The sequence below is a fragment of the Anabrus simplex genome, chromosome 6, assembly GCF_040414725.1.
Source record: "Anabrus simplex isolate iqAnaSimp1 chromosome 6, ASM4041472v1, whole genome shotgun sequence".
In the NCBI taxonomy this organism is placed as follows: domain Eukaryota; kingdom Metazoa; phylum Arthropoda; class Insecta; order Orthoptera; family Tettigoniidae; genus Anabrus; species Anabrus simplex.
This window is the reverse complement of record NC_090270.1, coordinates 137,323,802-137,350,540: the sequence shown is the minus strand read 5'-3', so window position 1 is coordinate 137,350,540 and position 26,739 is coordinate 137,323,802. Positions and strand designations below refer to the sequence as shown.

The following is a 26,739-nucleotide window of genomic DNA, read 5'->3' as shown; positions in this document are numbered from 1 at the left end:
TTATTTTAGATGGAGTCCGAGGTTTCCTCATGAACAAAGTGAAGAAACTTCTCAATGAAAATAAGAGAACAGGCAGTCATTTCCTGTGGCCTAATATGACGCCCGCTGGAAATATTAGGTGTCCATAGTTCGACTTATTATGCTCGTGGGCAATACCATCTGAACTAGTCTCCAAGGGCTTCAAGAAAACTTGGATTTCGAACGCACTAGATGGATCCGAAGATGACGCTGTATGGCAGTGACAAAGAATCTGATACTGGTATGTGCAACAGCGTGGACAACACATCAGATACTGAAACCAGCGATAACAACACAGATGATTTCCAGTAAATTGTTTACTGGGAAGTCCATATTTCACAATAATGCAATAATTTTTTCCTAGTGTAATATTTCAACTTTAATGCTTCGATTGATGACAATTAACGTTCAAAGTTCATTAAAGTTCATTTTTCAGATTGGAGAAACGTTCACCAAACCGTTGCGAATAAATTATGAATTTTGATTTGGACTATTTTAATTATTTTGATGTATCTACACAATTATTTTGTGCACCTTAAACTTGTATTAAAATACAGTTTAGTTATAAATATTTATTTTCAGTAATACAAATACATCATCATCATCATCAGCAGCATCATCATCATTTCCCCTTAACCAGTTTCTGCCGGGTGGGGGTATTTATGGCACTTCTTAATCTTCCTCTTCCACGATCATGTCCCAGTCTAAATTTTGTCTTCTTATGCCGCTCTTCTAGGTCTTCCTCTTGCTCTCTTGCCCTCGCACTTTGCCTCCAGCTTGTCTTGGAATTCTATTCTCCTCCATCCTCTTTACATGCCCAAAACAACCTTAGTTTATTCTTTTCACTTCTCTCATTTAGCTTTCCTATTCCAACTTCCTTCCTAATATTTTCATTTCTCACTCTGTCTTTCCTTGTCTTTCCTATCATACTTCTTAGGAATTTCATCTCACTGACTTGAATTCTACTCTCTTGCCTGCTAGTCAAAGCCCAAGTCTCAGCTGCATAAGTCAGTATGGCTACATAGTGTTATGAATAAAACTCCATCTGTTTCATTACTCTAATTTACTTCAGGATGGCCTAATAAATGCATACACACATATTTAAACAAAAACAATTCTAACCAGTTATGAATGGCCCCACTAATTACCAGTCTATTTACAAATCTCTCTTCTGTACACACACCTGCAAGTCCTAGATGGTTGTTACCCTGGAACGGCTATAATCCTTACTTTCACTTTCTCAAAGTCCAGTCCCCTCCTACAGCCGCTGTGCGTACACAGCTGGATTTGAACACAATGCCACTGGCTATACAACACACAACAACTGTTCGTTGGTTCGACTCCACATATACCCCAGTACTTCACACAGTCCCATACAATGAACAACAAAACAGCTCAACAGTATTCAACAGCAGGAAGATACTCACAACAACAAACATTAACACAGGTCCATTTACCCTTGCACTCATGATAGTGCATTTCCTCGCTGGCTCACGGCGATCCTCAACGCACAGAATTACACACACACTCTCTCTCTCTCTCTCTCTCTCTCTCTCTCTCTCTACAGTCTACCATTCTGTCACCTCCAGTTCATACACTCACTGGTCTCTCTGACACCACAACAACAGCTCTTAGTTCAGACCTCGGTGGGACAGTAGCGACAGGTAACACCTCTGTCGCCCTCAGTCCAACCACCGAACCCCAACTCACTGAGTGTCACACTGACTTCATCACGGAGTCTAACACTGACTTCGAGAGCTGATCATCCCGATCAGTAATCTTCTCAGTTGTTGTTCTATATGGCGCCCGTCAGTCTAGATGTACCACCTTCATCTTGCACCCTGCCCTCCGTCGTATTCGGTAGATGATGTCATTTGTTCCTCTCAGAATATTAGCGACAGCCAATACCTCTGTCGCCCTCAACCCAGTCACCGAACCCCAACTCACTGAGTGTCACACCGACTTCAACACGGAGTCCAACACTGACCCCGAGTCCAACACTGACTGAGTTTCCGCAACTAGCCTCCCTTTTTATAGCTCGCGTGATTTGATTCAGAAATTTCACGATGTCGCTAGAGGCAGAACATTCCCATTGAATCTCCAAGAAACTCACAGGTATGCCAGCCGACGAGAATACACGGAAAGGCCGGCCCCACCCCACAAGCCGGTTGGGAGATTCCAGGTCATCCGAATCACCAGCCCCTTCCTGGAAGTATAGAAAGGAGCTACCACAAGGCTGGCATGTAACATTGCCCCCTTTTCGAGAGCTGGGGCCTGTTCCACCAATGAACTTTCCAACTTTTCCCTTTGCACTTTTCAATTCAGATTTTGTTCCACCATCACTTTTCAGATTTAGCTTGCAAAGTGAAAAGTTAGGAATATTTTCACTTTTCAAGCCTGTTAAGTTCCTCCATTGGTACAGAAATGCAAAGTGCAAAGTAATGAAGTGAAAAGTTTTCAGAAATTTTGCAAAGTGATGATTCTCTTTTCAGTTGTTAATTAACAAGCATACACACTAGTTTCTCGGCCTAGAATTTGGTTTAGGATATAAACATGTTATGACGAGAGCTTTTGTTAGCATCAAGTGATGACAGTGATGAAGAATCCAACAAGAGAACATACAAAGACAAGATTAATTTTCATATCCTCACTTCGACGGAATTTCGCGAGTGTTTTTGTGTTACCCCATTACAGACTGAATATATTCTTGAAATGATTGGTTATTTATTGAAACCTGCAACAAAAAGAAGTCAATCCCTTTCCGAAAAGAAACAAATTCTGATATGCTTACGTTGGTTAGGAATTGGTGCCCAGCTGCACGGTGTGGCAGCAATACATGGGACATCAAAATCAACTGTTACTGAAGCCGTAGATGCTACAGTAAATGTAGTATTTCCTAACATAGTACATTGGCCCGATAATCCACATAATATAATGACAGAATTTCTAATGAAGGGTGGCTTTCCTTCTGTGTGTGGATGTGTTGACGGTACTCTTGTTAATATTGATGCTCCTACTGAGCACGAGGAGGTTTATGTTGATAGACATGGGCATCATTCTCTCGATATTATGGTGATTAGTGGCTCAGACTTGATCCTCTACAATGCTAATGCTAGTCGGCCGGGTAGCGTGCACGATTCCAGGGTCTTAAGAAACACTGCCGTATGTAGACGTTTTGACTCAGGTTGGAGGCCGTTCCCAGGAGCATTACATTACGTGACAGTGCCTATGGACTAAAAGAGTGGCTAATACCCCCTCTTAATAGAAATCCTGATGATGCTGTTGAGCAACGATTTAACAAGGCACATAAATCGACATGGCGTATTGTTGAGAACAGTATTGGAATTTTAAAGGAATGCTTTTCCTGCTTAAACCACTTATGATTATGTCCAACAAAAGCGGGAAAGGTGGTCTTAGCATGTATTGCATCGCATAATATTGCATGTAAGGTTGGAAGAGAAAATGAAGAAGACTGACTTACCTTAATGGATGAAAATAAAGACCCCAATCCTGGATATGATGAGGCACCCGATTTAGACGCCGTTGCTAAACTCAATTCGTTGTTGAGATATTTCACTAACTGAACTGAACAATAATATCTGTTTCTATATTAATAACATTCATTTTTATTTACTATACTATATTTCTACTAATCTACATACAATAAACATGTTAATATGAAATTTAGGTCAAATCAATCACTGGGTACTTTCATTGGCTATGTATTCTATACATTCGTCGGTAGTATACACAAAATTCTGTGAAGCAGAAGCTACAATGTCACTAGTAAATTCTGAAGGTGGTTTCTCCAATTCCCTTTCCAACTTCAGAGTTTGCCACTTCCTGTGGTAAATTTCCACACGGAGAAGTTCCTGCCTCAGTTTTTTTGTCACCGTATATTCTTCGATGTTAGCAATAGGGCGTGGGGAATTCGACAGCTTCCTTTTCTTTCTCCTCGGTGTATTTTGTAGGTTTTCGCCACTGGGAAGTTCAGCAGGAGTCAGTATTGGCTCCACGGTCGCTTGATCTTCCATGTAGCTTTCTGGAAGATTCAACCCGTCTAAAACGGCCGAATCTTTCTGTAGGATGTCAAAGATAGCAGCATCCACCTCATCGAATTGCTTATCTTTCCTTCCTTCACTTCCAGTTTTCTTGGCATTATCTCTTTTTGCCTAAAAGCAAGAATTTAATGCTTCAGACGTGATATATAGGTAATAGGAAATCATTACATATATTCTTCAATCACTTCTACATTACAATTTTATGTAACATGCTGCATCAACATATGTGAGGTTATACAAATTGATTTAAGCGATATATTCTCAATTAATGCATTTAATGAAAACGTAAATATTTACTTACTAGTGCACGACATTTCCATAATCCAAATAGATTATCCCTCGCGTACGTCCAAGATTTTTTGGCTCCAGCTAACTGCAAAGACTGAGCTTTCTTTAGAACTTCAGTCCAAGCGGATCGCTTGTCATCATGTGATAGGTTATTTTTGAAGTTGCAAAAAAGAATGTCCCGTTTCTCCTTGACAACTTCTAACACCGCTAGCTTCTTGTAATTTTCTTTCCTATGATCAAAACTTTAAAACTGGCGGTACCATAATTATCGTCAAATTCACCGTGAAAAATAAAGTATTAAAATCATGGAGTATTATACAGTTCGACCATGGAATAAACATGATCGGTTCACTCATACACAAAGACTTTTCACTTTGCAAAGAAATTGAAAAGTAATACCTAGATCATGGTGGAACAGAAAGACTTTGCACTTTGCAAGAATTGAAAAGTGACAAGTGGAAAGTTGCAAAGTGTGTTCTTGGAACAGGCCTCTGATCATCCCAATCAGTAACCTTCTCAACTGTTCTTCTGTATGGCGCCCATCAACCTACATGTACCACCTTCATCTTGCACACTGGCCTCAGTCGTATTCGGTAGCTGACGTCATTTATTCCTCTCAGAACGTGGTAAAGGCATTTCCTCATTCTCTCGAGCTTGAAAGACAAACATTTCTTCCTTACAGAATTATATAGCCATCCTAGGTCGCCCTCGTGATTTCCTGTGATGTCCGCTCATTGGTCGTGCCGCACATTCATCCAGTCGCTCTCTATGCTCAAACTCTTCTTGATAGCGGCGCTCACATCTTCCGGTCTCTTTGTCAGGTCCAGGTAGGGCCTAGAACCTATCCGTCCGGGTAGGATGCTCCTCAGGCTGGCCGAACACCAAATCCACTGGAAGTCCCAGCTCTCTTTCAGAGAGAGTCCTCGCTGCAGAAGATCCCGTGGCCTCGTGCACTACGGACTGGTAAGCCAGGAGGACCAGGGGAAGATGATGATCCCCATTCCTCTGCATTTTCATCCAGGCATCACAGCACCAAATTCCTTCGAACCCCACGGTGATCACTTGGCAGGAAACTTAACATGCTCAGCCTCCCTCCTGGAACAGAACTCGCAGTCTTCTGGACAAGGTCTACGGGACAAAACATTGACCTGTGGAACATGCTTTATCTCGCGCGGACCCTCATCGACATTTCTATGTTCATCACCCATCTTCTTCTGGCCGTCCCCTGTCTTCCTCTGGTCATCTTCCATCTTATTCTGGCCGCCCTCCATCTTATTCTGGCCGTCTTCAGTCTTCTTTCGGGCCATCTTCCACCATCTTCTGGCTGTCTTGCAGCATCTTCTCGCCGTCTTCTATCCTTTTCTGGTCGTCTTCCATCTTCTTCTGACCATCTTCCGTCTTCGCCTGGTGGTCTTCCAACTTCTTCTGCCCATCCTCCATTTTATTATAATCGTCTTTGGTCTTCTCTAGGCCATCTTCTAGAATCTTATGGCAGTCTTCCTTCCTTTTCTGGTCGTTCTCCATCTTCTTCTGACCATTTCCCGTCTTCTCCTGGTGGTCTTCCGACTTCTTCTGGCCATCTTTTATCTCCTTTATCCACCTCTCTTGGCTTTCTACTATTCCCTTCTGGCTTTGTTCCATCTTCCTATAGGCTACATCCAACTTCTCCAACATCATTTTCTGGCCTCATTCTGTCTTCTTTTGCCCATCTTTCGTCTCCTTTCAATCGTCTTCCATCTTATCCACCATCTTCTTTTGATTTTCTTCCAACTTCTCCTCCATCCTCTTCATCATCATATCGAAGAGCACATTTAACTGTGCCTCCATTTTCGTGTGGCCTCTGGTCCCAACTGGCATGCAGTAATTAACAAAAGATGAAGAAAAAAAATATACAAGTGTGCATTCACTATACACCGACGTTCTGGAAGTTTCCCAATGGCGGTCGAAACCTGCAGTACCTGGTCCGCTGATTCATGCTGATTGCAATGATGTTATCACACATGGGATCCATTCTAACTTCTAACACCATTTTGTTACGAATAAAACTCCTTCTGTTTCATTACTATAAATTATTTCAGGATAGCCTAATAAATGCACATACACATATTTAAACACAAACAATTCAAACAGTTATGAATGGCCACACTAACTACCAGTCTATTTACAAATCTCTCTTCTGTACACACACATGGGAGTCCCGCCGTTTGTTACCCTGGAACGGCTATAATCCTTACTTTCACATTTCCAAGTCCAGTCACCTTCTACAGCCGCTGTGCGTAGACAGCTGGATTTGAACACAATGCCACTGGCTATACAACACACGACGACTTGACGCAAGTGTGATAAACTGATATAACTTGAAAATAACATTCTCTCACCCATGGGTAAATAAAGCAAGTATCAAGCTCGAATTATTATTATTTTACGATTATGATTATTATTATGACTTGTAATGTATGACTATGAAGTGTTTACATCCACTTAGTATGATTATTATTATTATTTACGTAGTTGGATGATCGCATTGTGTGTGAGGTTATGTCATGAGACATGTACTGTATAATGTACCCTGGTAGGGATGTCAGCTGCGTCATTCAATTGCAATTATTTATTAAGGAATATATTTCATAATCGCTAAGCAAAATATCTTACATTATATTGTACGTACTGACCAGTTCAGAAGGTATTGTGAAACCTACCACAGACCTTTGTCACTACTAGAGATTATGAAACACAATGGCCAGCTAAATTAGTTTTCCCAGAAATTATTGCCAAGTTGGAAAGAAAAGGGAATGGTGATTTCCGAGTCAATGGAAAGTCCCCAGCGTGACGGCGAAGTGATATTTGGAACAGGGAAAGTACGGCACGCAAGATTCCTGGAAATGACGCCAGGGAAAGACCAGAGTTGCAGCCAGGGGTGAAGCGAGATGCTGGCACTTAAGAAAAAAAAATATGAAATTTCACACTCCTGTGTAGCTATGGGCCAATAGGAAAATTTGCCGGGGAGAAGCAGTCAAGCCAATCTTATATTATAGGAGGCGTTATCAAAGGTAACTTTACTAATTAAATTGATAAAAGGATACTGATTATAAATTTGAGATAAGGAGATATTTAGAAGCCTAACCAAATATTAAAAGTTATTAATTAATGAAGACTGACTGTCATAATTCTGAGAAAATGACGCTATTCTCTGATTGGTTAAAGGCGAGGAACGCCACAAATGGCGTTTATTTGCCCGCCCAGAATACAGGAGCTAAATTCACAATTATATTAATTACCAGCGATCGAATTTAGTTGAGATTTGACATAGAGGCTAGAATAATATAATCAGATCAGTGGATCGCAAGTTTAAGCCACTGGCAGGTGCACAAATAGTCATATGGGGAGATTGGAAATGCTCACTCTATGGTGACCTTAGTGAACTCGGAGAGGGGATGATTCACGTAACATCCTGGCTCAGTCCAGTGGTATTTGAAGGTGCTCAAATACGACAGCCTCGTGTCGGTAGATTTACTGGCACATAAAAGAACTCCTGCGGGACTAAATTCCGGCACCTCGGCGTCTCCGAAGACCGTAAAAGTAGTTAGTGGGACGTAAAGCAAATATTATTATTATTATTATTATTATTATTATTCACATAAAAGCCAGGTCAGGGTGACGGAGCAGATACTTAGTAGAAGTTATTGTAGCTGTTACTACGCCAGTGCCCATAGACACTTGTAAGATTTTATTCGAGCCGTTACTATGCTCATTAGCACAGTGATCCAGTACATGAAGTAGTACGCGTTACGGACTTGAACATTCAACATTATCAGGAGTTCGAATACTGGAGAAAGTTACAAGTAGTTGCCTACCGACCAACTGATAGAAATGTATAAACATTTACGGAACTAATTAAATATAAACCAACGGGTAGGAGTGATATATTATATCTAGGGAACAGTACATATTACGCGAGAACGGCCGCAGGTGTTTGGCATAATTTCACCAGTGAAAAGTCACTTACAAACTGATACCTAGTCAGCCATGGGAACGTAAGCCGGGAGAAACGCGAACAGTCACGGAAGTGCCGGGTTCAAAACTGAGTGTGCGGCGGGCCGTTGAAGGTGATACCGATGTATCACGAGTTCCTTAGTGCCGGGAAGGAATGAAGAATGTATGTTTACATTAAGTGGGCTAGATAACAAGCCAGCAGTGTAAAAAAAAAAAAATTGTTAAAATTAGTGTAAAATCTTCCAAGTGTTAATGTGTCATATTGTAAAGTGTAAAGGATTACCTCTACTTGCTGACGTGAAGACCAGGAGGATGGCGAGCTAAACTGGACGGGGCATGTCCCCCTCATCCGGTTCAGCAGACTACAGGCTGAGATGAGTACCATATCAATGTAAATTTGTAGATTGCTAACGTTAATGGAAGGGGATCATATTCTTTAATTATGGGAACTTGATCATTGTAAGAGTCACTTTCCGGTTCATCAAATTTAGATATAGGAAGACAAAAGGACAAATTAATAGGTAAATAATTATATCAAGCACTCATAATATTTTTGATTATTTAGTAGAGTAGATTAGGATTGATTTTGTTTGTTCAATTACTTGAAGTGTTCGTGATTGTATAGGAGCACGTTTCACATAAAGATAAATTAATATTCATTTTTTAAGTGCTCCAATGTGTTTGTGTGACTTAGGTCAGTTATCGTAAACTTTACAGATATTAAGGCATGTTGTAAGATTAGCCAGGGGTAGAGGGTTGCCAGTGAATTTAAATGCTGGGGGACTGGAATGAAGTCAGTCTGTTTGTCTGTAAATATCAATGATTATGTGTGCCGCAAAGTTTCACCAGTGGACAGCAATATTAATAATAATCAGTAGAAGTATCAGAGTAATAAATGAACACGGGTAGTGTTTAATAATAATGCTTTGTGAATAATGGCACAGGACTAGTTCTATAGAATGATTGCAAGTTAATGTAAGTGTGGAGATAACATGTGGCATGGAGACTTTAATTCGGGCAGTAAAATTGAATTTTAACATTAATTATTGATTTAATGTTTTTGGACTCCATAATAATCATAACAATTTGTTTAGAAGCGATAGAGGAACTTCTATATGATGGTCACGCTATGTTGAAGACCCATAGTGGTTTAAGCCCACTTTTTATTTTGGAACTTGAGTGGGACAAAAATCCAGCATGAGATAAAATTGAGTCGCACTAATGTTGATGAAGAAATAGATGAATCCCGAGGCCTACGTCGATATGATATGCTGATTCTGGTGTGATGAGTGGCAAAAGAGACCATGCACCGAGGATTAATAAATTAAAGGTTTTGAAGAGTTCCAGTGGAATAAATGGACTTCAAATGAGAAGGAAGGAATAATTTAGCACTTGCAGGGACTTGAGGGAGATTCCCAGCCGCGAGGTGCCATGGGATTTGAGATCTGTCTTGGGAGGACATGGTGCTTTTAAGGTTATAAACTTCATAGTTGGTTCTGTATTGAGTTGAGATTACCGACTACGAAATAAGGTAATGTTGTGGTTCGAATACCGGTATGGTGTCCCGACCGATGTGAAATTGGATCTTGGTGGTTCATATGGGATTTAATATATGTGACTAAATTTTAAAGATTGGAATTTAAAATATAAAATTTCAAATTAATAATAATAATATTCCAAGTAAATCATGTCTCAACTGATAGCTTAGTGCCAAACAAGATCGTAATCATAAAGGGTTAAGCATTAAATATAATAACAGTTAACTGCTGTATAACAAGTGAAATTAATTGATCATAATAATAATAATTTGAAAAAGCATAAGAAGAATAATTTATTATATTAATTTTGAGAATAATAATAATGGTAAAAATATGAAACTGATATATTAAATCAATGATGATTAAGTGTTGCGAAAAGTAACGATCTCCACAAATTAATAATAATAATAATAATAATAATAATAATAATAATAATAATAATAATAATAATAGTAATAAAATTAAATAATTCTTTAAATATTTATTTCGGATGATGATGTTGACGGATACTAGGAACATTAGCTGGCGAAATGACATAATAATGTCAATTTGTTGTAAATAATAAGCTATGTTTGTGATGTTTAATGTGATGGAAAATCTCTACATCTGGACCATTAGGTTAGCGTCTCTTTGTCGTTTCCTTCAGTTAATGATAGCATGTCTTGGTCAGGAACCCGGGGACGGTATTATACCATCCCAGGTTGGTCTCATCTCAATGAAGGTGGAGGCGATGACATGATTCACGTGATCGCGCCCACCTGGCTAACAAGTAATTGGTCCATGACCATAAATGGTCATTGTGTAGTCACGATGGTCATATTTCAATCATCAGCAATCAATGGTTCAACCACCCAAGTGAATGGGTGGTCTACAGAGTCAAATTTTATTATATGAATTTTTCAGGAATGATTTGCCAAATTAAGGGCAAAATAAGGGTCAACGAATGTTGTGTGTGTTCCAGTTTATTTTTAAATAAAATCCTCCTTTAGCATTTGCAAGGAAACAGTTCCAGGTTCTTCTTCTTGTAGATTAGTAAACCCTTGGTGACCGTATAAAATATCCGTCCCCTTTTCTAGGACGGAGCCTCCAAATCTTTCCTTTGATCTGATTTAATTTAATTTTTTTTTTTTATTATTATAATAGAGCCTTAAAGTTAACAATTTGAGTGCCACGTTCAACCCCGTAGTACTGATTAGATGGCGCCCAGATATTTAATTGGAGATTCCGTATCTTCATTTTTTGTTGTTGCTGTTGTTTATTAGTTGCGTTAGATTCGAACCGTAACACCCTTGAGATAAATGCTGGTTGGGACTCAGGCTTTGAGCGGGTGCAATATAGACATTTATACGAGTTCAGTTAATGTAATAACCTGTATTATAATTTATTATTACCTGTATATATGATTTGTAATCCACAACAGTACTGTGAAACACAATGTAACATCCAGAATGGCACCAGATAGACGAGAACTATGGAGAATATTCTGTGCGTTATACCGTATAATCCCGAATACCACCCGCACTTTTTTCCCCAAAATATTGGTTCTAAATCTTGGGTGCGGGTTGTATTGAAGCCATTCATTCTCATAAATATTTACTACGTTTACATGGAGTATTGAAATAGACTTGAATACGGTTACTGTACTCAATACACCACATGTAAACGGGCATTCAGGTCTTATTGTGTTTTAGTTGCGTTCTAGAAAACAAGATCGATTTTTCTCAATAGGGTTACAGTGGCATGTAAACACGAAATGTAAGGTAATGAAATTTGGTAAATCAAAGATTATGGGTAAGTATGCTGTAAATATGAAAGCCGCTGCTGTGGATGCTCGATCGTCATTTGTTTCACAAAGTGTTGCTGGCATGCTGGGTGCGTGAATAGCTGATCTCGCGGGATATCATACTTTGCGCGAGTCGAGACTGTTGGTTAAGGAAGTCTACCTCACTCACATTTGAGTTCCGTATCTGTCCTGAGGAAGTGCTGTCTCGTTAGTAAGCAAAGGATTCAAAACTGCGTCTATGGTCATTTACTGTGCATGAGAAAATTAAAGTTGTAAGCGAAGCTGAAATATATGAAAATCGTGCCACTGGCAGAAATTACGATATTGATGAATCGTGTATTCGTGATTGGCGGAAGAAGGAAAAACTTGTAAAAAGTAACAGCGATTGCAGAGCGTTCCGTGGGCTGAGTGCAGTATTTCCGGAAATTGAAGAAAGACCACAAAATTGTGATAGAGAAATCCGAGTTAGGATAGGGTGTTTCTAGTGAAATGCGTCAATCTCAAAAATCTCAAAAGATCTCAAAACACAGGGTTTTACTGCTAGCCGCGGATGGATCCAAAACTTTTATCAGAGAAAGGGATTGTGCATTCGGAGAAGTACATCTATTCCACGTTTCCCTAGGACGTACAAACAGAAATTAACGGCCTTTCAGCGTCACATTATTTAACTGAGGAAGCAAAATTCTTATTTGCTGTCGCAAATTGGGAATGCTGACCAGACACCTGTCTATTTTGAAATGCCGTTGGAAAATACAGTGGATACGAAGGGTTCTAGAAGTGTAACCATCAGAACAGATGGTAACGAAAAGCAACGATGCACGGTAATGTTGTGTGTATTAGCGGATGGAACCAAACTCCCTCATGTGTGGTTCTGAAAAGGAAAAGACTTCCGAAAGGAAACTTTCTGCCCGGTGTTATTGTTAGAACACATGAGTACAGCTGGATAGACAGTGCATTAGTTGAGGACTAGGTGAAGTGCGTTTGGCAATGTCGCCCGGGAGCTTTGTTACAAAAACAAAACATGCTTGTGTTGGACAGTTACCGAGGACATACAACTGACAACGTAAAAGATATGAGGAGGAAAAGAAAAACTGATCTTGCGATAATTCCCGGAGGACTCGCTTCTATTCTACAGCCGCTGGATGTGTGCGTGAACCAGCCTTTCAAAACTGCAATGAAACAATTGAACACCGAATGGATGTCTGATGGTGATCATGCGTTAACACCAACCGGACGAATGAAGAGGCATGAAGTGGGACTAATATGCAGCTGGATCAAGACCGCATGGGCGCGCATTCCCAACAATCTAGTGTCCAAAAGTTTTAAGAAATGTGGAATTTCAAATTCAGTGGACGGTAGTGACGATGACTATTTGTGGAAATATGCCAGCAACGAAAGTTCCTATGATGAAACTTCAGACGACGGTGAATTGTGAATGATCTGAATATTGGACCGATTTTATTTACGATTTTTGTGATGATTCTATTAACTGTAAGCTGTTTGAATTTATATTTGTGGTATATTTGAAGAAAATTAAATAGGTACGGTATGTAAGTTTTGTTTTTTTCTCTCTCCGTATTTTGCCGTCTCAAATTTAGGGTGCGGGTGTTATTTGGTGGCGGGTGGTTTTCAGGATTATATGGTATCTATGCATTAATCACTCTAGAATTTATGAGAAGGTATTTTGTAACGTATCTTTCTAGAAGCCTGGGCAGGCACCTTTATAAGGAGGTGGTCTTGATGGTAGGGACAAGTTATTGCTTAGTTGGAGTTATGGTTTAACAGGAGTTGTACTTATGACCTCGTGGCCAACATGATTGTAAACAGTCAGCATTCAATTATTTTAGGGTTGTAATATCTATGTGATTGGTTCAAATTAACTAGTGGGCTGAGACAGGGAAGTTTTCTATCACCAATCCTGTTTACAATAGTAATGGATGACTATCATGAGAACAGCAAAAGCAGCATATGGAGGAAGAGAAATGAACATGATGTTATTTGCAGATGATATTGTGATTTGGGAAGAAGACAACAGGAAGGTTCAAGAACGGTTGAATGTGGTGAATGGGAAGATCGAAGAATGTGGATTGAAAATAAGTGTAGAAAAGAGTAAAACTCTTGTTATGACTAGAGGGGAGAAAGAAGGGAAAGGTCAGATTAGACTTGCAGACAAGCCCCTGGAAGTAGTGGAAACGTTTAAACACCTGGGGAGTGAATTAATGGAGAATGCTCGACTGGATGCTGAGATTAGTAAAAGTATTCAAGCTGGAAGTTGTTTCTATCATAGTGTAAGAAACATGTTATGGGGCAAAGATGTGCCAACGGAAGCAAAGTATACTATGTACAAGATGTATTACGTACCCATAACAACTTACGGAGCAGAAACTTGGACAATGACAAAGAAGGATGAGAGTCGAATACAGGCAGCCAGAATGAAGTTCTTGAGAAGTATGATACAGAAGAGTAGAAGAGACAAAATAAGGAATGAGAAAATCCGAGAAGAAATTGGAGTGGAAAAAATGAATGATAGAATAGAGAAGAGTCGACTAAGATTGTTTGGGCACATAAAGCGAATGAGCGACGAAAGAATGCCAAAAAATGTGATGGAAATGCAAATCCAAGGAAGGAGAGGCCGTGGACGACCATGATTGAGATGGAAGGATACCATCCAACGCAGCATTATAGAAAGAAACCTGGACTGGGACACAGTGTTGGAGGAGGAGTGGTGGAAAGACCGAAGAAAGTGGAGAGGAACCATATTTGCCCCTACCCGGCTACAGCTGGATAAAGGAAAATGATGATGATGATGATGATATCCATGTGACATGTGATAGGCAGTTGTTAAAATGGTGGTTTGTGGATGTTTTCAGAGTGAAGTGTTTTGTTTGCGATGGCAGTGATTAAGGTTATGTGTACTTAATTTGTAACTAATTGTGAATAAATCTGTGTACGCAAGTTGACAGCATTTGGTGTACGTCATTGTGGATACATCAGACTGTTCATTGGTTCGACTCCACATACAGCCCAGTACTTCACACAGTCCCATGCAGTGAACTAAAAAGCTCAACAGTATTCAACAGCAGGACGATACTCACAACAGCGAACATTAACACAGGTCCTTTTATCTTTGCATTCACGATAGCGTGTTTCCTCGCTGGCTCACGGTGATCCTCAGTCCACGGAATTACACAATCACACAGTACAGTCTACCATTCTGTCGCCTCCAGTTCATGCACTCACTGGTCTCTCCAACACCACAACAACAGTTCCTAGTTCAGACCTCGGTGGGACACTAGCGACAGCCAACATCTCTTCGATACATTAGTTACTTAAGGCAACTTCCTGGTTAAAAGTGGTACATGTTTCGTATATTATTAACATATTCAGCCACAAAACACTGTTTAGATGAAAAAATTCATATATTGACAAAGTATCAGTGCTTTGAGAGAAAGTGTGGCTGAAGATGTTAATATACGAAACATGTACCACGTTTAACCAATAAGTTGCCTTAAGCAACTAATGTATCGACAAGGTGAAAAATAAAAAATACTTAGTTATGAATCTGTTAAAGTGCGATACGGACCATGAAGCTGATTTTATGTAAGCCAACACCTCTGTCGCCCTCAGCCCCCAAGCCGACTGGGAGGTAACAATAGGTACATTTTGTACATTATCCCTTTACTTCTCCTTAGTACTACTTTGCTCCAAACAAGTTTTCTTACATTTTGGTAGAATGCACTGCCCTGCTGTATCCTCCTGCTAATCTCAATGTCTACCCTAGCATTCTGCATTAATTCACTTCCTAGGTATTTAAAGCTGTCTACAATTTTTAGACTCTGACTTCCAATTTTCACAGTGCCCTTTCCTTGCCTTTCCCCTCTCGACATCATCATAGTCTTGCTTTTCTCTATACTGATTTTCATGCCATACTTCTCAATTTTTTCGTTCAGTACATCTAGTTGTTGTTGCACTTCTTTGCTGTTCTTTCCCCAGATCACCTGCACATAGCAGTATCATCAGCTCGTTATCTCCATAGGCTTCCTCTGTTACCTTTAGAATTTTGTCAATGACCATAATAAACAAGAGGTGACAGCACACTCCCCTGTCTCAGTCCATTCTTATTCCTAAACCATTCTGTCTTGCCAACTGGAGTCAGTACCCTGCTAACGCAGTTGTTGTACATTGCTTACATCATTTCGAACATTTCTCTTCCAAGTCTCTTTTTAACCACGGTTTCCAAAAACCTTCTCTCTGGGGACACTATGATGAAAGTCATGACCAGATCCTTTCCATATTCCCAGTTCTTTTTCATCAGCTGTCTCATGCTAAAGATTAGGTCCACCGTAGATCTTCCACTCCAGAAGCCATACTGTTCCTCTTTTAACTCTCCTTCCATCTTTCTTCTCTTTCTTTTTTTCTAATATCCTTTTCAGTATTTTAACTACCTGCGATATAAGTGTGATTCCTCTGTAGTTATCACAAACTTTCTTGTTCCCTTTCTTAAACACTGGTATTATTATCCCTTTTTTTCAGTCTTCCGGTACACATTTGTGGTTTCACATACACTTTAGTAGTCGGTACAACCATTGCATACCAACAGGTCCAGCAGCCTTTAGCATTTCCACACTGATTTCATCCATCCCTGTTGCTTTTCCGATCGTCATCTTTTGTACTGATGACTCCACCTCCAGCACTGTTATATCATCCTCTGTTGTTGAGTCCACACACTGTATTGCTTCTTTCTCCCCTGTACAGTTGTTCACACACAATAGCTTATCAAAATACTCAAAATACTCCTTCCATCTTCTCTTTACCTCTTCTGGGTGTGTTAACAATTCCCCATCTTCCTTTTTCACTAGTTTTGTGATAACTATTTCTGTCCTCTTACTTCTTATAAGTCCATACAGCATCCTTTTACTGCCACTTACATCCATTTCCATGTTTTGTGTAAATTCTTCCCAACTCTTATTTTCTTCTCCTACCACCTTCTTACATTTCCGTTTGCTGTTGAGATACTTCCTTTTGCTTTCATCTTTTGATCTTGGTTCCATTCTCACTTGGCTGTCTTCTTTTCTTTCACCAATTTCCTCACTTCATCATTCCACCAGGGTATCTCCTTTTCTTTCACTCTTGTGGATGTCCTGCCACACGCACTCTCTGCTGCACTAACAAATGCCTTTTTTAAATTGGCCCACTCCTCTTCTACATTTTCCACTTCAGTAACTGGGATGTGTTGTTACAATCTCTCTTGAAAATATTCCTGTACATTTTTGTCTTTCAATTTCCATACTTTTATTTTACTTTCTCTTATCTCTTTTAGTTTTTCCATTTTTCCCAACCGTAGTTTTGCCACCACAACTCTATGGTCCCCATCAAATACGTCTCCTGGTAAAGCTGTCACGTCCATAAACTTCCTACGATTAGTCCTTTCCACCACAAAGTAGTCAATTACGGATTTTGTTCGTAAATTTCCTGCTTTTTTTCTTTCGGAAATGTTATTAAAATATTCTTCGCATAATGGTCACACCTTACTAATTTTTCAAAAATGTTGATATAAAAAGTGTGACGATTATGCAGTGAAATACAGTATTTCATGTGCCTGATAAAACTAAAAAGTGCCACAAATATGTACTTTTTCTTCTATTTCCAATTTTAAAAACTTGTGATAATATTAATGCTATAAAATGTTCAATACAATACAACCCTGATTTTGCACGACCTTGATTTAGCGTAAACCTGAATTAATGGAAGAAATTTCAAGTCCCGAACATTATTCCACAAGATCAATGGAATTTTATACTCAATTTAACGTAATTCACATTACACCAAAAGCCATATTTAGCGTTAGAAAATGTTAAAATTCTCAAGTATTATTTCTATTCATTATGGTTATGGGACAATAAGAGCCTACGAAAAAGAAGTCACCAGCTTGCTAAGGATGATTCAAGGCAGAAGAGAAATTTACAGTGCGTACGCTTAGCACTACAGTGAGATATCAACTCACATACATATCCGACCGTGGCCGCTGTAGTACAGTAGAAGTAATGACAATATTATGCCCTTCGAAGTTCCTGTAGTAATCCGTGCAATATCTTTCAGTTACAATGAGAACCCTTTCACTGATTCATCCGTTGTTATTGCAGGCAAATTTGGGAGCGTTAATTCTTCCGTTATCAATATTCATACACTCGACTCCAGTGTTTATATTGAATGTGATCAATCATCTTCCATACAGAATCTTCACTACATGCATGAGCGAGCTCCAACTTAGCCGACTGCGACCGAAGACTAACAATGTCACAGCGTTCAAATACTCACGCTGCTTTGCTTGCAAGTACACGGCTGACCTCTCTCTGAGTCTGTACATCTGTAGCAGCATTAGAGTAAAGAGCCAGTTTACATGAGTTAGCATTACTTCGTGTGTTGTGTATTGCATTGATTATCCAGCCCTATGTCAGTTTGCTCACACATGTTGTTTTAGTGAAGTTGACTATGTCAGCGAAAAGAAAAACTCTATATGTCGCAGAGAAAGTGAACTTGATTTGGGAAGTGGAGAGAAATGCAAATGTACCCGTTAGTGAAATGGCTCGACGTACGGGACTTGCACAGTCTTTATTGCCAGGAATATTGAAGAATAAGGAGAAGATTCTGGATCAAGGAATACAGTGTAGCTCAAAAGATAAAACAGAGAAAAACTGTTAAAAAGTCGCCCTACAAAGTAATGGAATCGAAGCTAATGGAGTGGTGCAATGGAGCACGTGCTAAAAATGTACCAAATGATGAGGCAATGATAAAAATGAAAACATCTACGATAACAGAGAAACTTTGCCTTACAGAATTCAAAGCTTTAAATGGCTGGCTGGATAGGTTTAAAAACAATATGGAATTACTTGCAGAGCAGGATATGGACAGAGTACTTCAGTTAGTGACAAAAGTGTTGAACACTGGAAGGAGGAGGTGCTGTCACCCGTTTTGCATCGCAGTGGTGGGGAACAACCGGAGCGCCAGAATGCCAGGGGTGCAAGTCTTGGCCACCACGTTAGAATGTCGCACTAACACACATAGGTTTTCAGCATTGGTGGTATGGGAAAAAAAAACAGTCTAGGGCTGCAAAGGAAGCAGCTGTGGTCTAAGATACAGCCCTGCCATTTGCCTGGTGTGAAAATGGGAGAGCATGGAAAATCATCATCAGGGCTGCTAACAGTTTGAACCCATCTCATGAACGCAAGCTTACAAAATCCATATCATTCATCCAATTCACTTTGTATGTCTTTGAAATTATGGCTTCATTTCTACATTTTATGTATTCAACGTCACATCATTTACCATCACTGAAAATATTACCACTTATCTATACAAACAAACAAACAAACAAACAAACAAACAAACAAACAAACAAATAAATTTACCTACCTATGTAGTATATCACTATATGCACCCATAGTTGGCCGACTTCCTACTTCAGTGACTGTAACCATTTCATTGAATGTTGAAAGAGCACCATCATAATCACCTAACAGAAAGAGGCAGAAAAGAATTTTAACATATTTGAACATCTCACAACATGAAAGGATAATACTACAAAGAAAAAAAAGTCAGTACAGTATAACATTGCACATAACTGAATCTAAGAATACTGATATCATTTTTAACACTAACACTAATTTTTTATACTCATAAATGGTTTAATACTGTATGAAATTCAAAATAGGGAAGCTGTATTGATTCAGATTTAAAATATTGTACAGGGATACTCAGACAAGCTTTCACTATAATATAGAAATTTGAAAGACTAACATAATGTATATACTAGGCGATTCCATAAGCAATGGCAGATAGGGTAAAAGTGTACAAGTCTCCAGAATAGACACACAAATATTTTTCATTTTGTCATTAAGCAAAAGGAGTATGGCACAGCAGCAATTCAAACAGTACAACCTTGGATTTTTAAAAATTATGAAGTGGATTCGTGTGAGGTAATTAGATGAGGACAAATGTCCTCGGAAGATAACGTCTTCAATCGTGGATGGGAAGAAAAAAAAAACTCACGAGGATGGCGTGGGAACAAATGTTGGGACTTCATTTTCAAATATTTTTAAGTGAGAGACAAAGCAGAGGCCTTGGTACTATCTCCAAACAAAGGACTGTAAATAAGATAAATTTGTTCACCAAAGATTGCAGATTAAACCTAGAAAAATCATAAAATTTTATCATGAGAATGATTCATTAATAAATACGTCCAAGTATGCCCACTAGCATTCATTATCTATATACTGTAATTTGATTCAGGAGACATACCAAGAAGGGAATAAACCATAACAACTGGCATTCTCAGCCTGGAAAAAGCATTTGATTGCGTTCCTCATCAGTATGCACTGAGTGACCTTGACATGCTAGACCTGTTCATTAAATGGATTCAGATGCTGTAAGAGTGGTGCATGCTGCTTCCCTGTGAGAGAGGGAGTTCATCAGGGATCAGCACTGTAACTGCTGCTCTTCATACTTGTCATGGACACCACCCCACATGACCTGCTGGAGAGTGTTTTTGGACATTGTTGTATGCCAATGACAACCTTCCCAAGAGGAGCTGCTGGGCTGTGTTCAAAGATGAAGTGACACCGAAGTCGATTCTACCTGCACCTAAATGTCAAGAAGATTGAATATTTGGAAACTAACCAGGGCACATTCACCACCAAAGTCAACAGTCAAGACCTAGCGAGAACTAGCTGCTTCCACTATATAGAATTCAGCATGCAGAATGACAGTGGCACTGATCAGGAAATGTGTGGAAGAATGTACGGAAGTGTGAGTGCAGCATGGCTGAGATGGAAAGGAGTCGAAGCAGTAATGTGTGATAAGCATATGTTGGTCCACTTTAAATCAAAGGTATATCGCACAATGGTCCACCCAGCAGCACTGTATGAGGTTTAGAGTAGTCGAGTCACCAAAATTACCAAGCGTCCTCTTCACACCATGGAAATGCACATGTCAAGATGGTCCCTTGGAGTTTCTCTCCTTGATCGCATTAACAATACGATCCTGCATAGGATTGGAGTTATTCCCATTCCCAAAATGCAGGAGGGATGCCTGAAGTGGTACATGCATGTCTTGAGAGCAGCAGCTGGTACCATTGTTTATGACGCCAGCCAACTTCACCAATGAGGGCAAGCATCCCCATGAAGGGCCAAGACACACTAGTCACCGACATGAAGATTATTCAGCTTGAACCAAACATTGTGTACAATGACATAAAATGACCCTTGTTGATCTGAAGTGTGCAACCTGTACCTGCAGTAAAACACTAAGGCAAAGAAGATAATACAGTGGAACTTCTATTATCAGTTCCTGGAAACTAAGTTTTCCCAGATTATTCATTCAAGTTACATGGTCCTACAAGCGTCCTAATTAAATCAGGAGTTAAAAATCCTGCATTACTTGTTCCTCAAAGAAACAATTTCCCACAACAACTGTCCAGAAATTTCAGTCCCATTGATGCTAAATCCTCGATTAAGCATTTTTCAAGGAATAGTATCTCACAAAAGGATAGGTACAACTTAGCTATGGACATTAGCGTTAATGTCCTACCACTGCAGTAATTAGAGCACGTACCAGGAAACCGACTGGCGGTGAACTTGCTTAAGGGACAGCTCTACTTGACGATGAAACAAATTTCGTCAAATGTTCATAGGATATAAACTTCATGGTTTTGATCCATACTGAATTGTGATCCCAATAATAACTAAATTAAATGAGACTATGGAGTGGGTATGTGAGAAACTGAGAGTGAGACTTCTAGATCCTAATGGCTGGGTAGGAGATAGGAATCTGCGCTCAGATGGCCTTCACTTACCCGAACAGACTGGGACGAGCATTAATATAAGGCACGTTAATGCCCTGAAGTACAATAAATTTTCGACTGTGGGACAGCATATGCATGACTATAATCACAAATTCACAGACATAAAACAAGATATGGAAATTCTCAAAATCATCACCAAAGGACCCCTCCTAAACATTGTAGAAAGCTGCTTCAAACATATAGATCAATATTTTAACCTGAATTATAATCTTAATGACATTTCAGAAAAGCCAAATATCCTGTTTGACCTTCTAATTCCCACATTTAGAAATGTCAAACCAAAAAGTCGTAATTCAATTTTCCATACTATTCACAGCACCTTTCCTCAGCAGCCATCTGTTTTCCCACATCCTTCAGCCCCGCCTTAATCCCCCCCTTCCCCTCTCTCCCCTTTCCTTTCCCCACCCTCTCCCTTCTCTTTGAATCTCACAATCTCAACTCCTCCCCGTTAGTATAAGGCACACAACAGTAGGCCACGCACCACATGCCTCAACGAAAGGTAAGTCTCATATAACCTGGGCCATTTGATTAGCACTCTCTCTCCTTTTAGTTTATTAATTTTTGACTATCATTTATTCAGGTTAACTTCATGGACACTGCATTGAATTGTGAATCTCTACTATTTGCAATCTAAGAACGTGCCAGCTATTTTAATCATATCTTCGTGTGCTATCCTTAATTCAACCACTGACAATTTCCAACAGAGGAACTTTTCAGCATTTTCATGATATTTTAACAAGAAGCACTAATGAAACATTTTAACATGATGCAACGCATCTAAGAATTTTAGAGCCTAATTTAAATTTCATCATATTTTACGTGTTGTGCACATAGTTCATCGCAGATGCTTTTAACGTCATTTGTGTATGTTTATACATTTGTTTTCGTCATTAGATGTGTTTGTACAGTTTTGTATTACGGCTGATGATGGTTAGCCAAGGCCAAAACTAGTTCCTAGATTAAAAATGTAATGTAATTATTGCATAATATAGTGTTGAAAAGGTGGACCATTACAACAAAAGTTTAGTTATTATTGTCAAATTTTCATACTCATAAAAAAAAATCTGTACTGTGTCCAGGGTTAGATATACTTTTGAAGACTGTATTTTTCCCCACTTCTCTCAGAGCACCAATCACTGGGCTTTTAAACAGGAATCTAACTTGCTTCTTCTTAACACAAATCTAGTATTCTAATATGGTCAAATGGTTATGGAGCTCTATGTAGCAGGCTAAAAGACATGAGGAATGAAGACCTATCCTAGCTTGCATTTTGTTGTTACAAACTCTCTGCTGAATGTTTCATTTAGATGGCAGTGCTGTAGCTGGTGAAAACTTGCACTTTATGCGCATGTGTTTTGGTTTGCTTATGATAAAATGACATGACCTATAAAGCATGTGAAAACCCTGCAGAAAAACTTTGGAATATAGAGAAAGTCGAAAGAAATGTAACCAAAAAGAAAGCTGCAATTGCAGAGAAGTTAGGTTTACTTGCTTCCATGTTGAATACCATTTGGTCCTTGTTTCAATGGCGAATGAAGGGACCGATTATCTCCCGGTATAAGGATATCCCCTATACCAAGTGCCAACAGTCTCTTTGAGAGTGGAAGAGCGGGTATGGGTAAGGGCACTCTATTGTCCTGGGGACAAGAAATTGTTCCCAAAGGCAGAGGAACTAGTTTGGTCAATGGCATTAGGGTGCAGAAGGCAACGGGAAACCACTGCATTAAAGATCCTGAGAGATATTCCAATAATCCACATGGCATGGCTGCAACGTCAAGATCAGAGCTGGCCGTGTGGGTCGTCTACCTCCGTTTGGAGACGACGGCTTAAGAAGAAGAAGATGATACATGAACAGGTACAAAAATGTGCAATGTCTGCAAAGAAGAGAAGAACAGGGAAAGAACTGAGGTATTCCAATATGGAAACAGTCCTCTTTCCTTTGTGCTAGAAAGCTCAGGAATCAAGAATTCCAGTGGACTGTAACATCTTGTGAGAAAAACATCTAAGTATCACAGAAAGAACGGGTGTTGAAAATTTTTCTGCTTCAAATGGATGGATTTCCCAGTTTATGGAGCATCATGGGCTGGTGTATAAAAAGCTTGCCGGTGAGAGGGCTGAAGTTGATGGTTCAGTTGTGGGGTGGAAAGAAAATCTCTCAAAGAATATGAACTGTAGGACATCTATAACATAGATAAAACCAGCCTACTATCCAACTGCTTACCCCATCAAAAACTAGCTATTGAAGGAGAAACTTGTCACGAAGGAAAAAGTGCGAAAGATCGCATTACTATTATCTTATGCTGTAACAGTGACAGGTCGGACCATTGCACTAGAAATTGTTGTCGGTGCATATACAGGCAAAGCAGCAAAAGCAAGATGCTTTAAGTGTGTCAAGATGTTACCAGTTCGGCGACAATGAACCAATCCCAGACTATGTTAGAAGAAAGTCATTTCTTGAACACGTTGAATGTCATGATGATGCAGATGATATTTGACTATGTATTATTTGTATGTTAAGTAGTGATTTGTAAACCATTTTTCTTGTTCATTTATTCCATAATGAATTCATCTTTGTAAATAAAATATCGCAACTAACGTCAGTCTTCACCCGCCATCCCGTGTATACACAACTGTAGGCAGCTGTATGTGGTGGGGGATAGTGGAGAGGGAAGGCGAGAAAAGACAGCCACTGGCTGTGAGCGCTGACGTGTGCCGGCATGTACAGTGCAATTCAGGATGCGCACCGCCAACTTTGACCTCCAAAATGCCCCCTTCAAAAGACCAACGAAAAATTAGACTTCTACTACTTGTTTCAGCTTAAAAAGACCTGCACGAATATACAACAAATCTAAATTCGCCGTCCGACTTCGTACCGTTCCCTCGTGAGTCTGCAGAAGATCTGGAGAAATTGCTGAGTGATACCAATACAGTCTTGGAGAAGAAGTAGGCTATATGACCAAATAAGTCTAAAACAAAAGTAATGGAATGCAGATGAATGAAGTAAGGTGATGCAGAAACAATGAGATTTATTATTTGGAAAAAGTATGTGTTAACCAGTTACTTTATTATTCAGATAATGATAATGTTCAAAGTAAAGAGGACATCAGATATTAGTCATCTGTTAGCATATTTTTCGATGAACTTGGCTGAAAAAAGTTGCTGACCTGAAAGTTTTCACAGGAAAGCAAGGATATTTTCCAGTAAAACTGAATTTAAAGTATCAGGATTCTTAATTCACGTAATTTACGAAAAAGATGATGCAAGATAACAATTATATAATTTCATTATTGTGATGCCCAGCCAAAAAGTTGATTATTTTAGTTTTGAAGAAGAAGAAAAAAAAGAATCAAGATACCACTGTACTATAATTTAATCTCAGTTTAGTTTCAGTCCACAACCAACGTTCCCTTCCATCACTTGTTAGTTTATTACAGAGCTCGATAGCTGCAGTCGCTTAAGTGTGGCCAGTATTCAGGAGATAGTGGGTTCGAACCCCACTGTCGGCAGCCCTGAAGATGGTTTTTCTATGGTTTCCCATTTTCACACCAGGCAAATGCTGGGGCTGTACCTTAATTAAGGCCTTGGCCACTTCCTTCCCACTCCTAGCCATTTCCTGTCCCATCGTTGCCATAAGACCTATCTGTCCCTGTGCAACAAAAGTTAGTTTATCTCACCCAGTTCAATTTGACACGATGCCAGGAGCCCCAAACTGTTGAGCTGTTCCAAAGGACTGCCCCTCTGAAGCTCCGCAGCATGTTTATACTCGGTAGCAGCTTCTCCTACACGATTAAGGTCGACTCGTAGTGCATGACCCAGCTCCAGTGATAATCCAGCAGCTAACGGCGATGGAGGCTGTGGCAGGCCTTGTGTGTGCTCACAACTCTGATGTTGCTGCCATTTAGTAGCAGCATGGGAGTAACAACTTACAGCAGCCTGCAATTACAACAAAAAAGAAAGATTCTTATCTCCATTTGATTGAATTACAACAGCCTACAATCACAACAGAAAACTCTTACCTTCATCTAATTAGATATGGATAAGTTCACTATAAGATATCGGCATAGGAAATGCACGTACAGCAGTGACTTACCAAGTAAGGATGTGTGGATAGAGTATGCATTTTTTAAAAATCATTATCATTTTACAGTTCCAGTTTCCCAGGTAGTGTTTCCACTCTGTCTTATTGAGATACATTCTGCTGTTAATGACGTCCTCTAGTGTCCTTCCCTGAACTGAAAGGTCCACCCTTATAATGTCCATTCAGTGGGTTCTTGGTCTTCCCACTATCCATTTTCCTGTCACATGGCTCTCAAGGTTAATATAAGCTGTCTTTGTTGGCCCCATCCTCATTACATGCCCAAACCACCCTTAATCTGGATATGCTGACCCTAAGAATATCTCAATCCCACCTTCCATTCTCACCATGTCATTCCTTAACTTATCCTGTTTAAATGTGTACCTCTGGAACATCTGAAACATGTACATATTGTCGAGGAATGCTTCATACATTTAGATCAATATACTAACGCAAATTATAACTTCAATGAAATAACATTTTATATAATACTGTTATCCCTTTAATTGTCAATTTTTATTCTAAAACATTTGCCGGACAATGCTACAAACACACTCCCCAGTCTCTTCCGCCTGCTTTGTGTAAGATCATAAAACAATTCTTTTGGTTCAAGATTACTCCTATAAAACTAATTGACAATCTTATAACATTTTAAAAGTCACAAAACAATAAAATTATGTCTTAAGTTAACACTTTTTGTCTAAAATCTTTTTCAGTCCAAACATTTTAACGCCGGAACTCATCCGGTGAACATCTTTTAAAATTGTTTAAAATTAAGAATAAAATAAACTTTGAAATCTGGCTAGTTGTGTTGATTCCCGCTGCTTAACTTGTATAATTCTCATTAAAACTTCATAACACTATTGAATATTTTCTGCAGTTTATAATTGTCATTATGGTCGATAGACTTGTTCTCGTTGCTGGAGTTACATTTATAAAATGTATTGGTATTAATTTATATTATCAATGGGGTAAAATTGTTCGTGAACAAACTTGTTGAGGGAAACTTTTTGATGTGATATTGGATTTTAAATGTTCTCGAACGTTCCGTAATGGCTCGTTGGTGCATCTGTAATGAAAGATAAAAATTATATGTTTATGGTTTGTATCACAAGTAGATCTTC

At 39.3% G+C, this 26,739-nt stretch overlaps 1 protein-coding gene across 1 annotated transcript in view; it reads right to left on the bottom strand.

Annotated features, from left to right (window-relative positions):
• The window catches only part of Hap40 (Huntingtin-associated protein 40 kDa), a 98,119-nt gene that overhangs the window by 29,275 nt on the left and 42,105 nt on the right, over nt 1–26,739 (bottom strand). Inside the window, exons 4-5 of the mRNA XM_067149109.2 lie at nt 25,215–25,473; nt 19,095–19,194 (exon numbers count right to left, since the gene is read on the bottom strand). Coding sequence (XP_067005210.1) covers nt 19,095–19,194; nt 25,215–25,473 — 359 coding nt within the window. The remainder of the gene's footprint in view (nt 1–19,094; nt 19,195–25,214; nt 25,474–26,739) is intronic.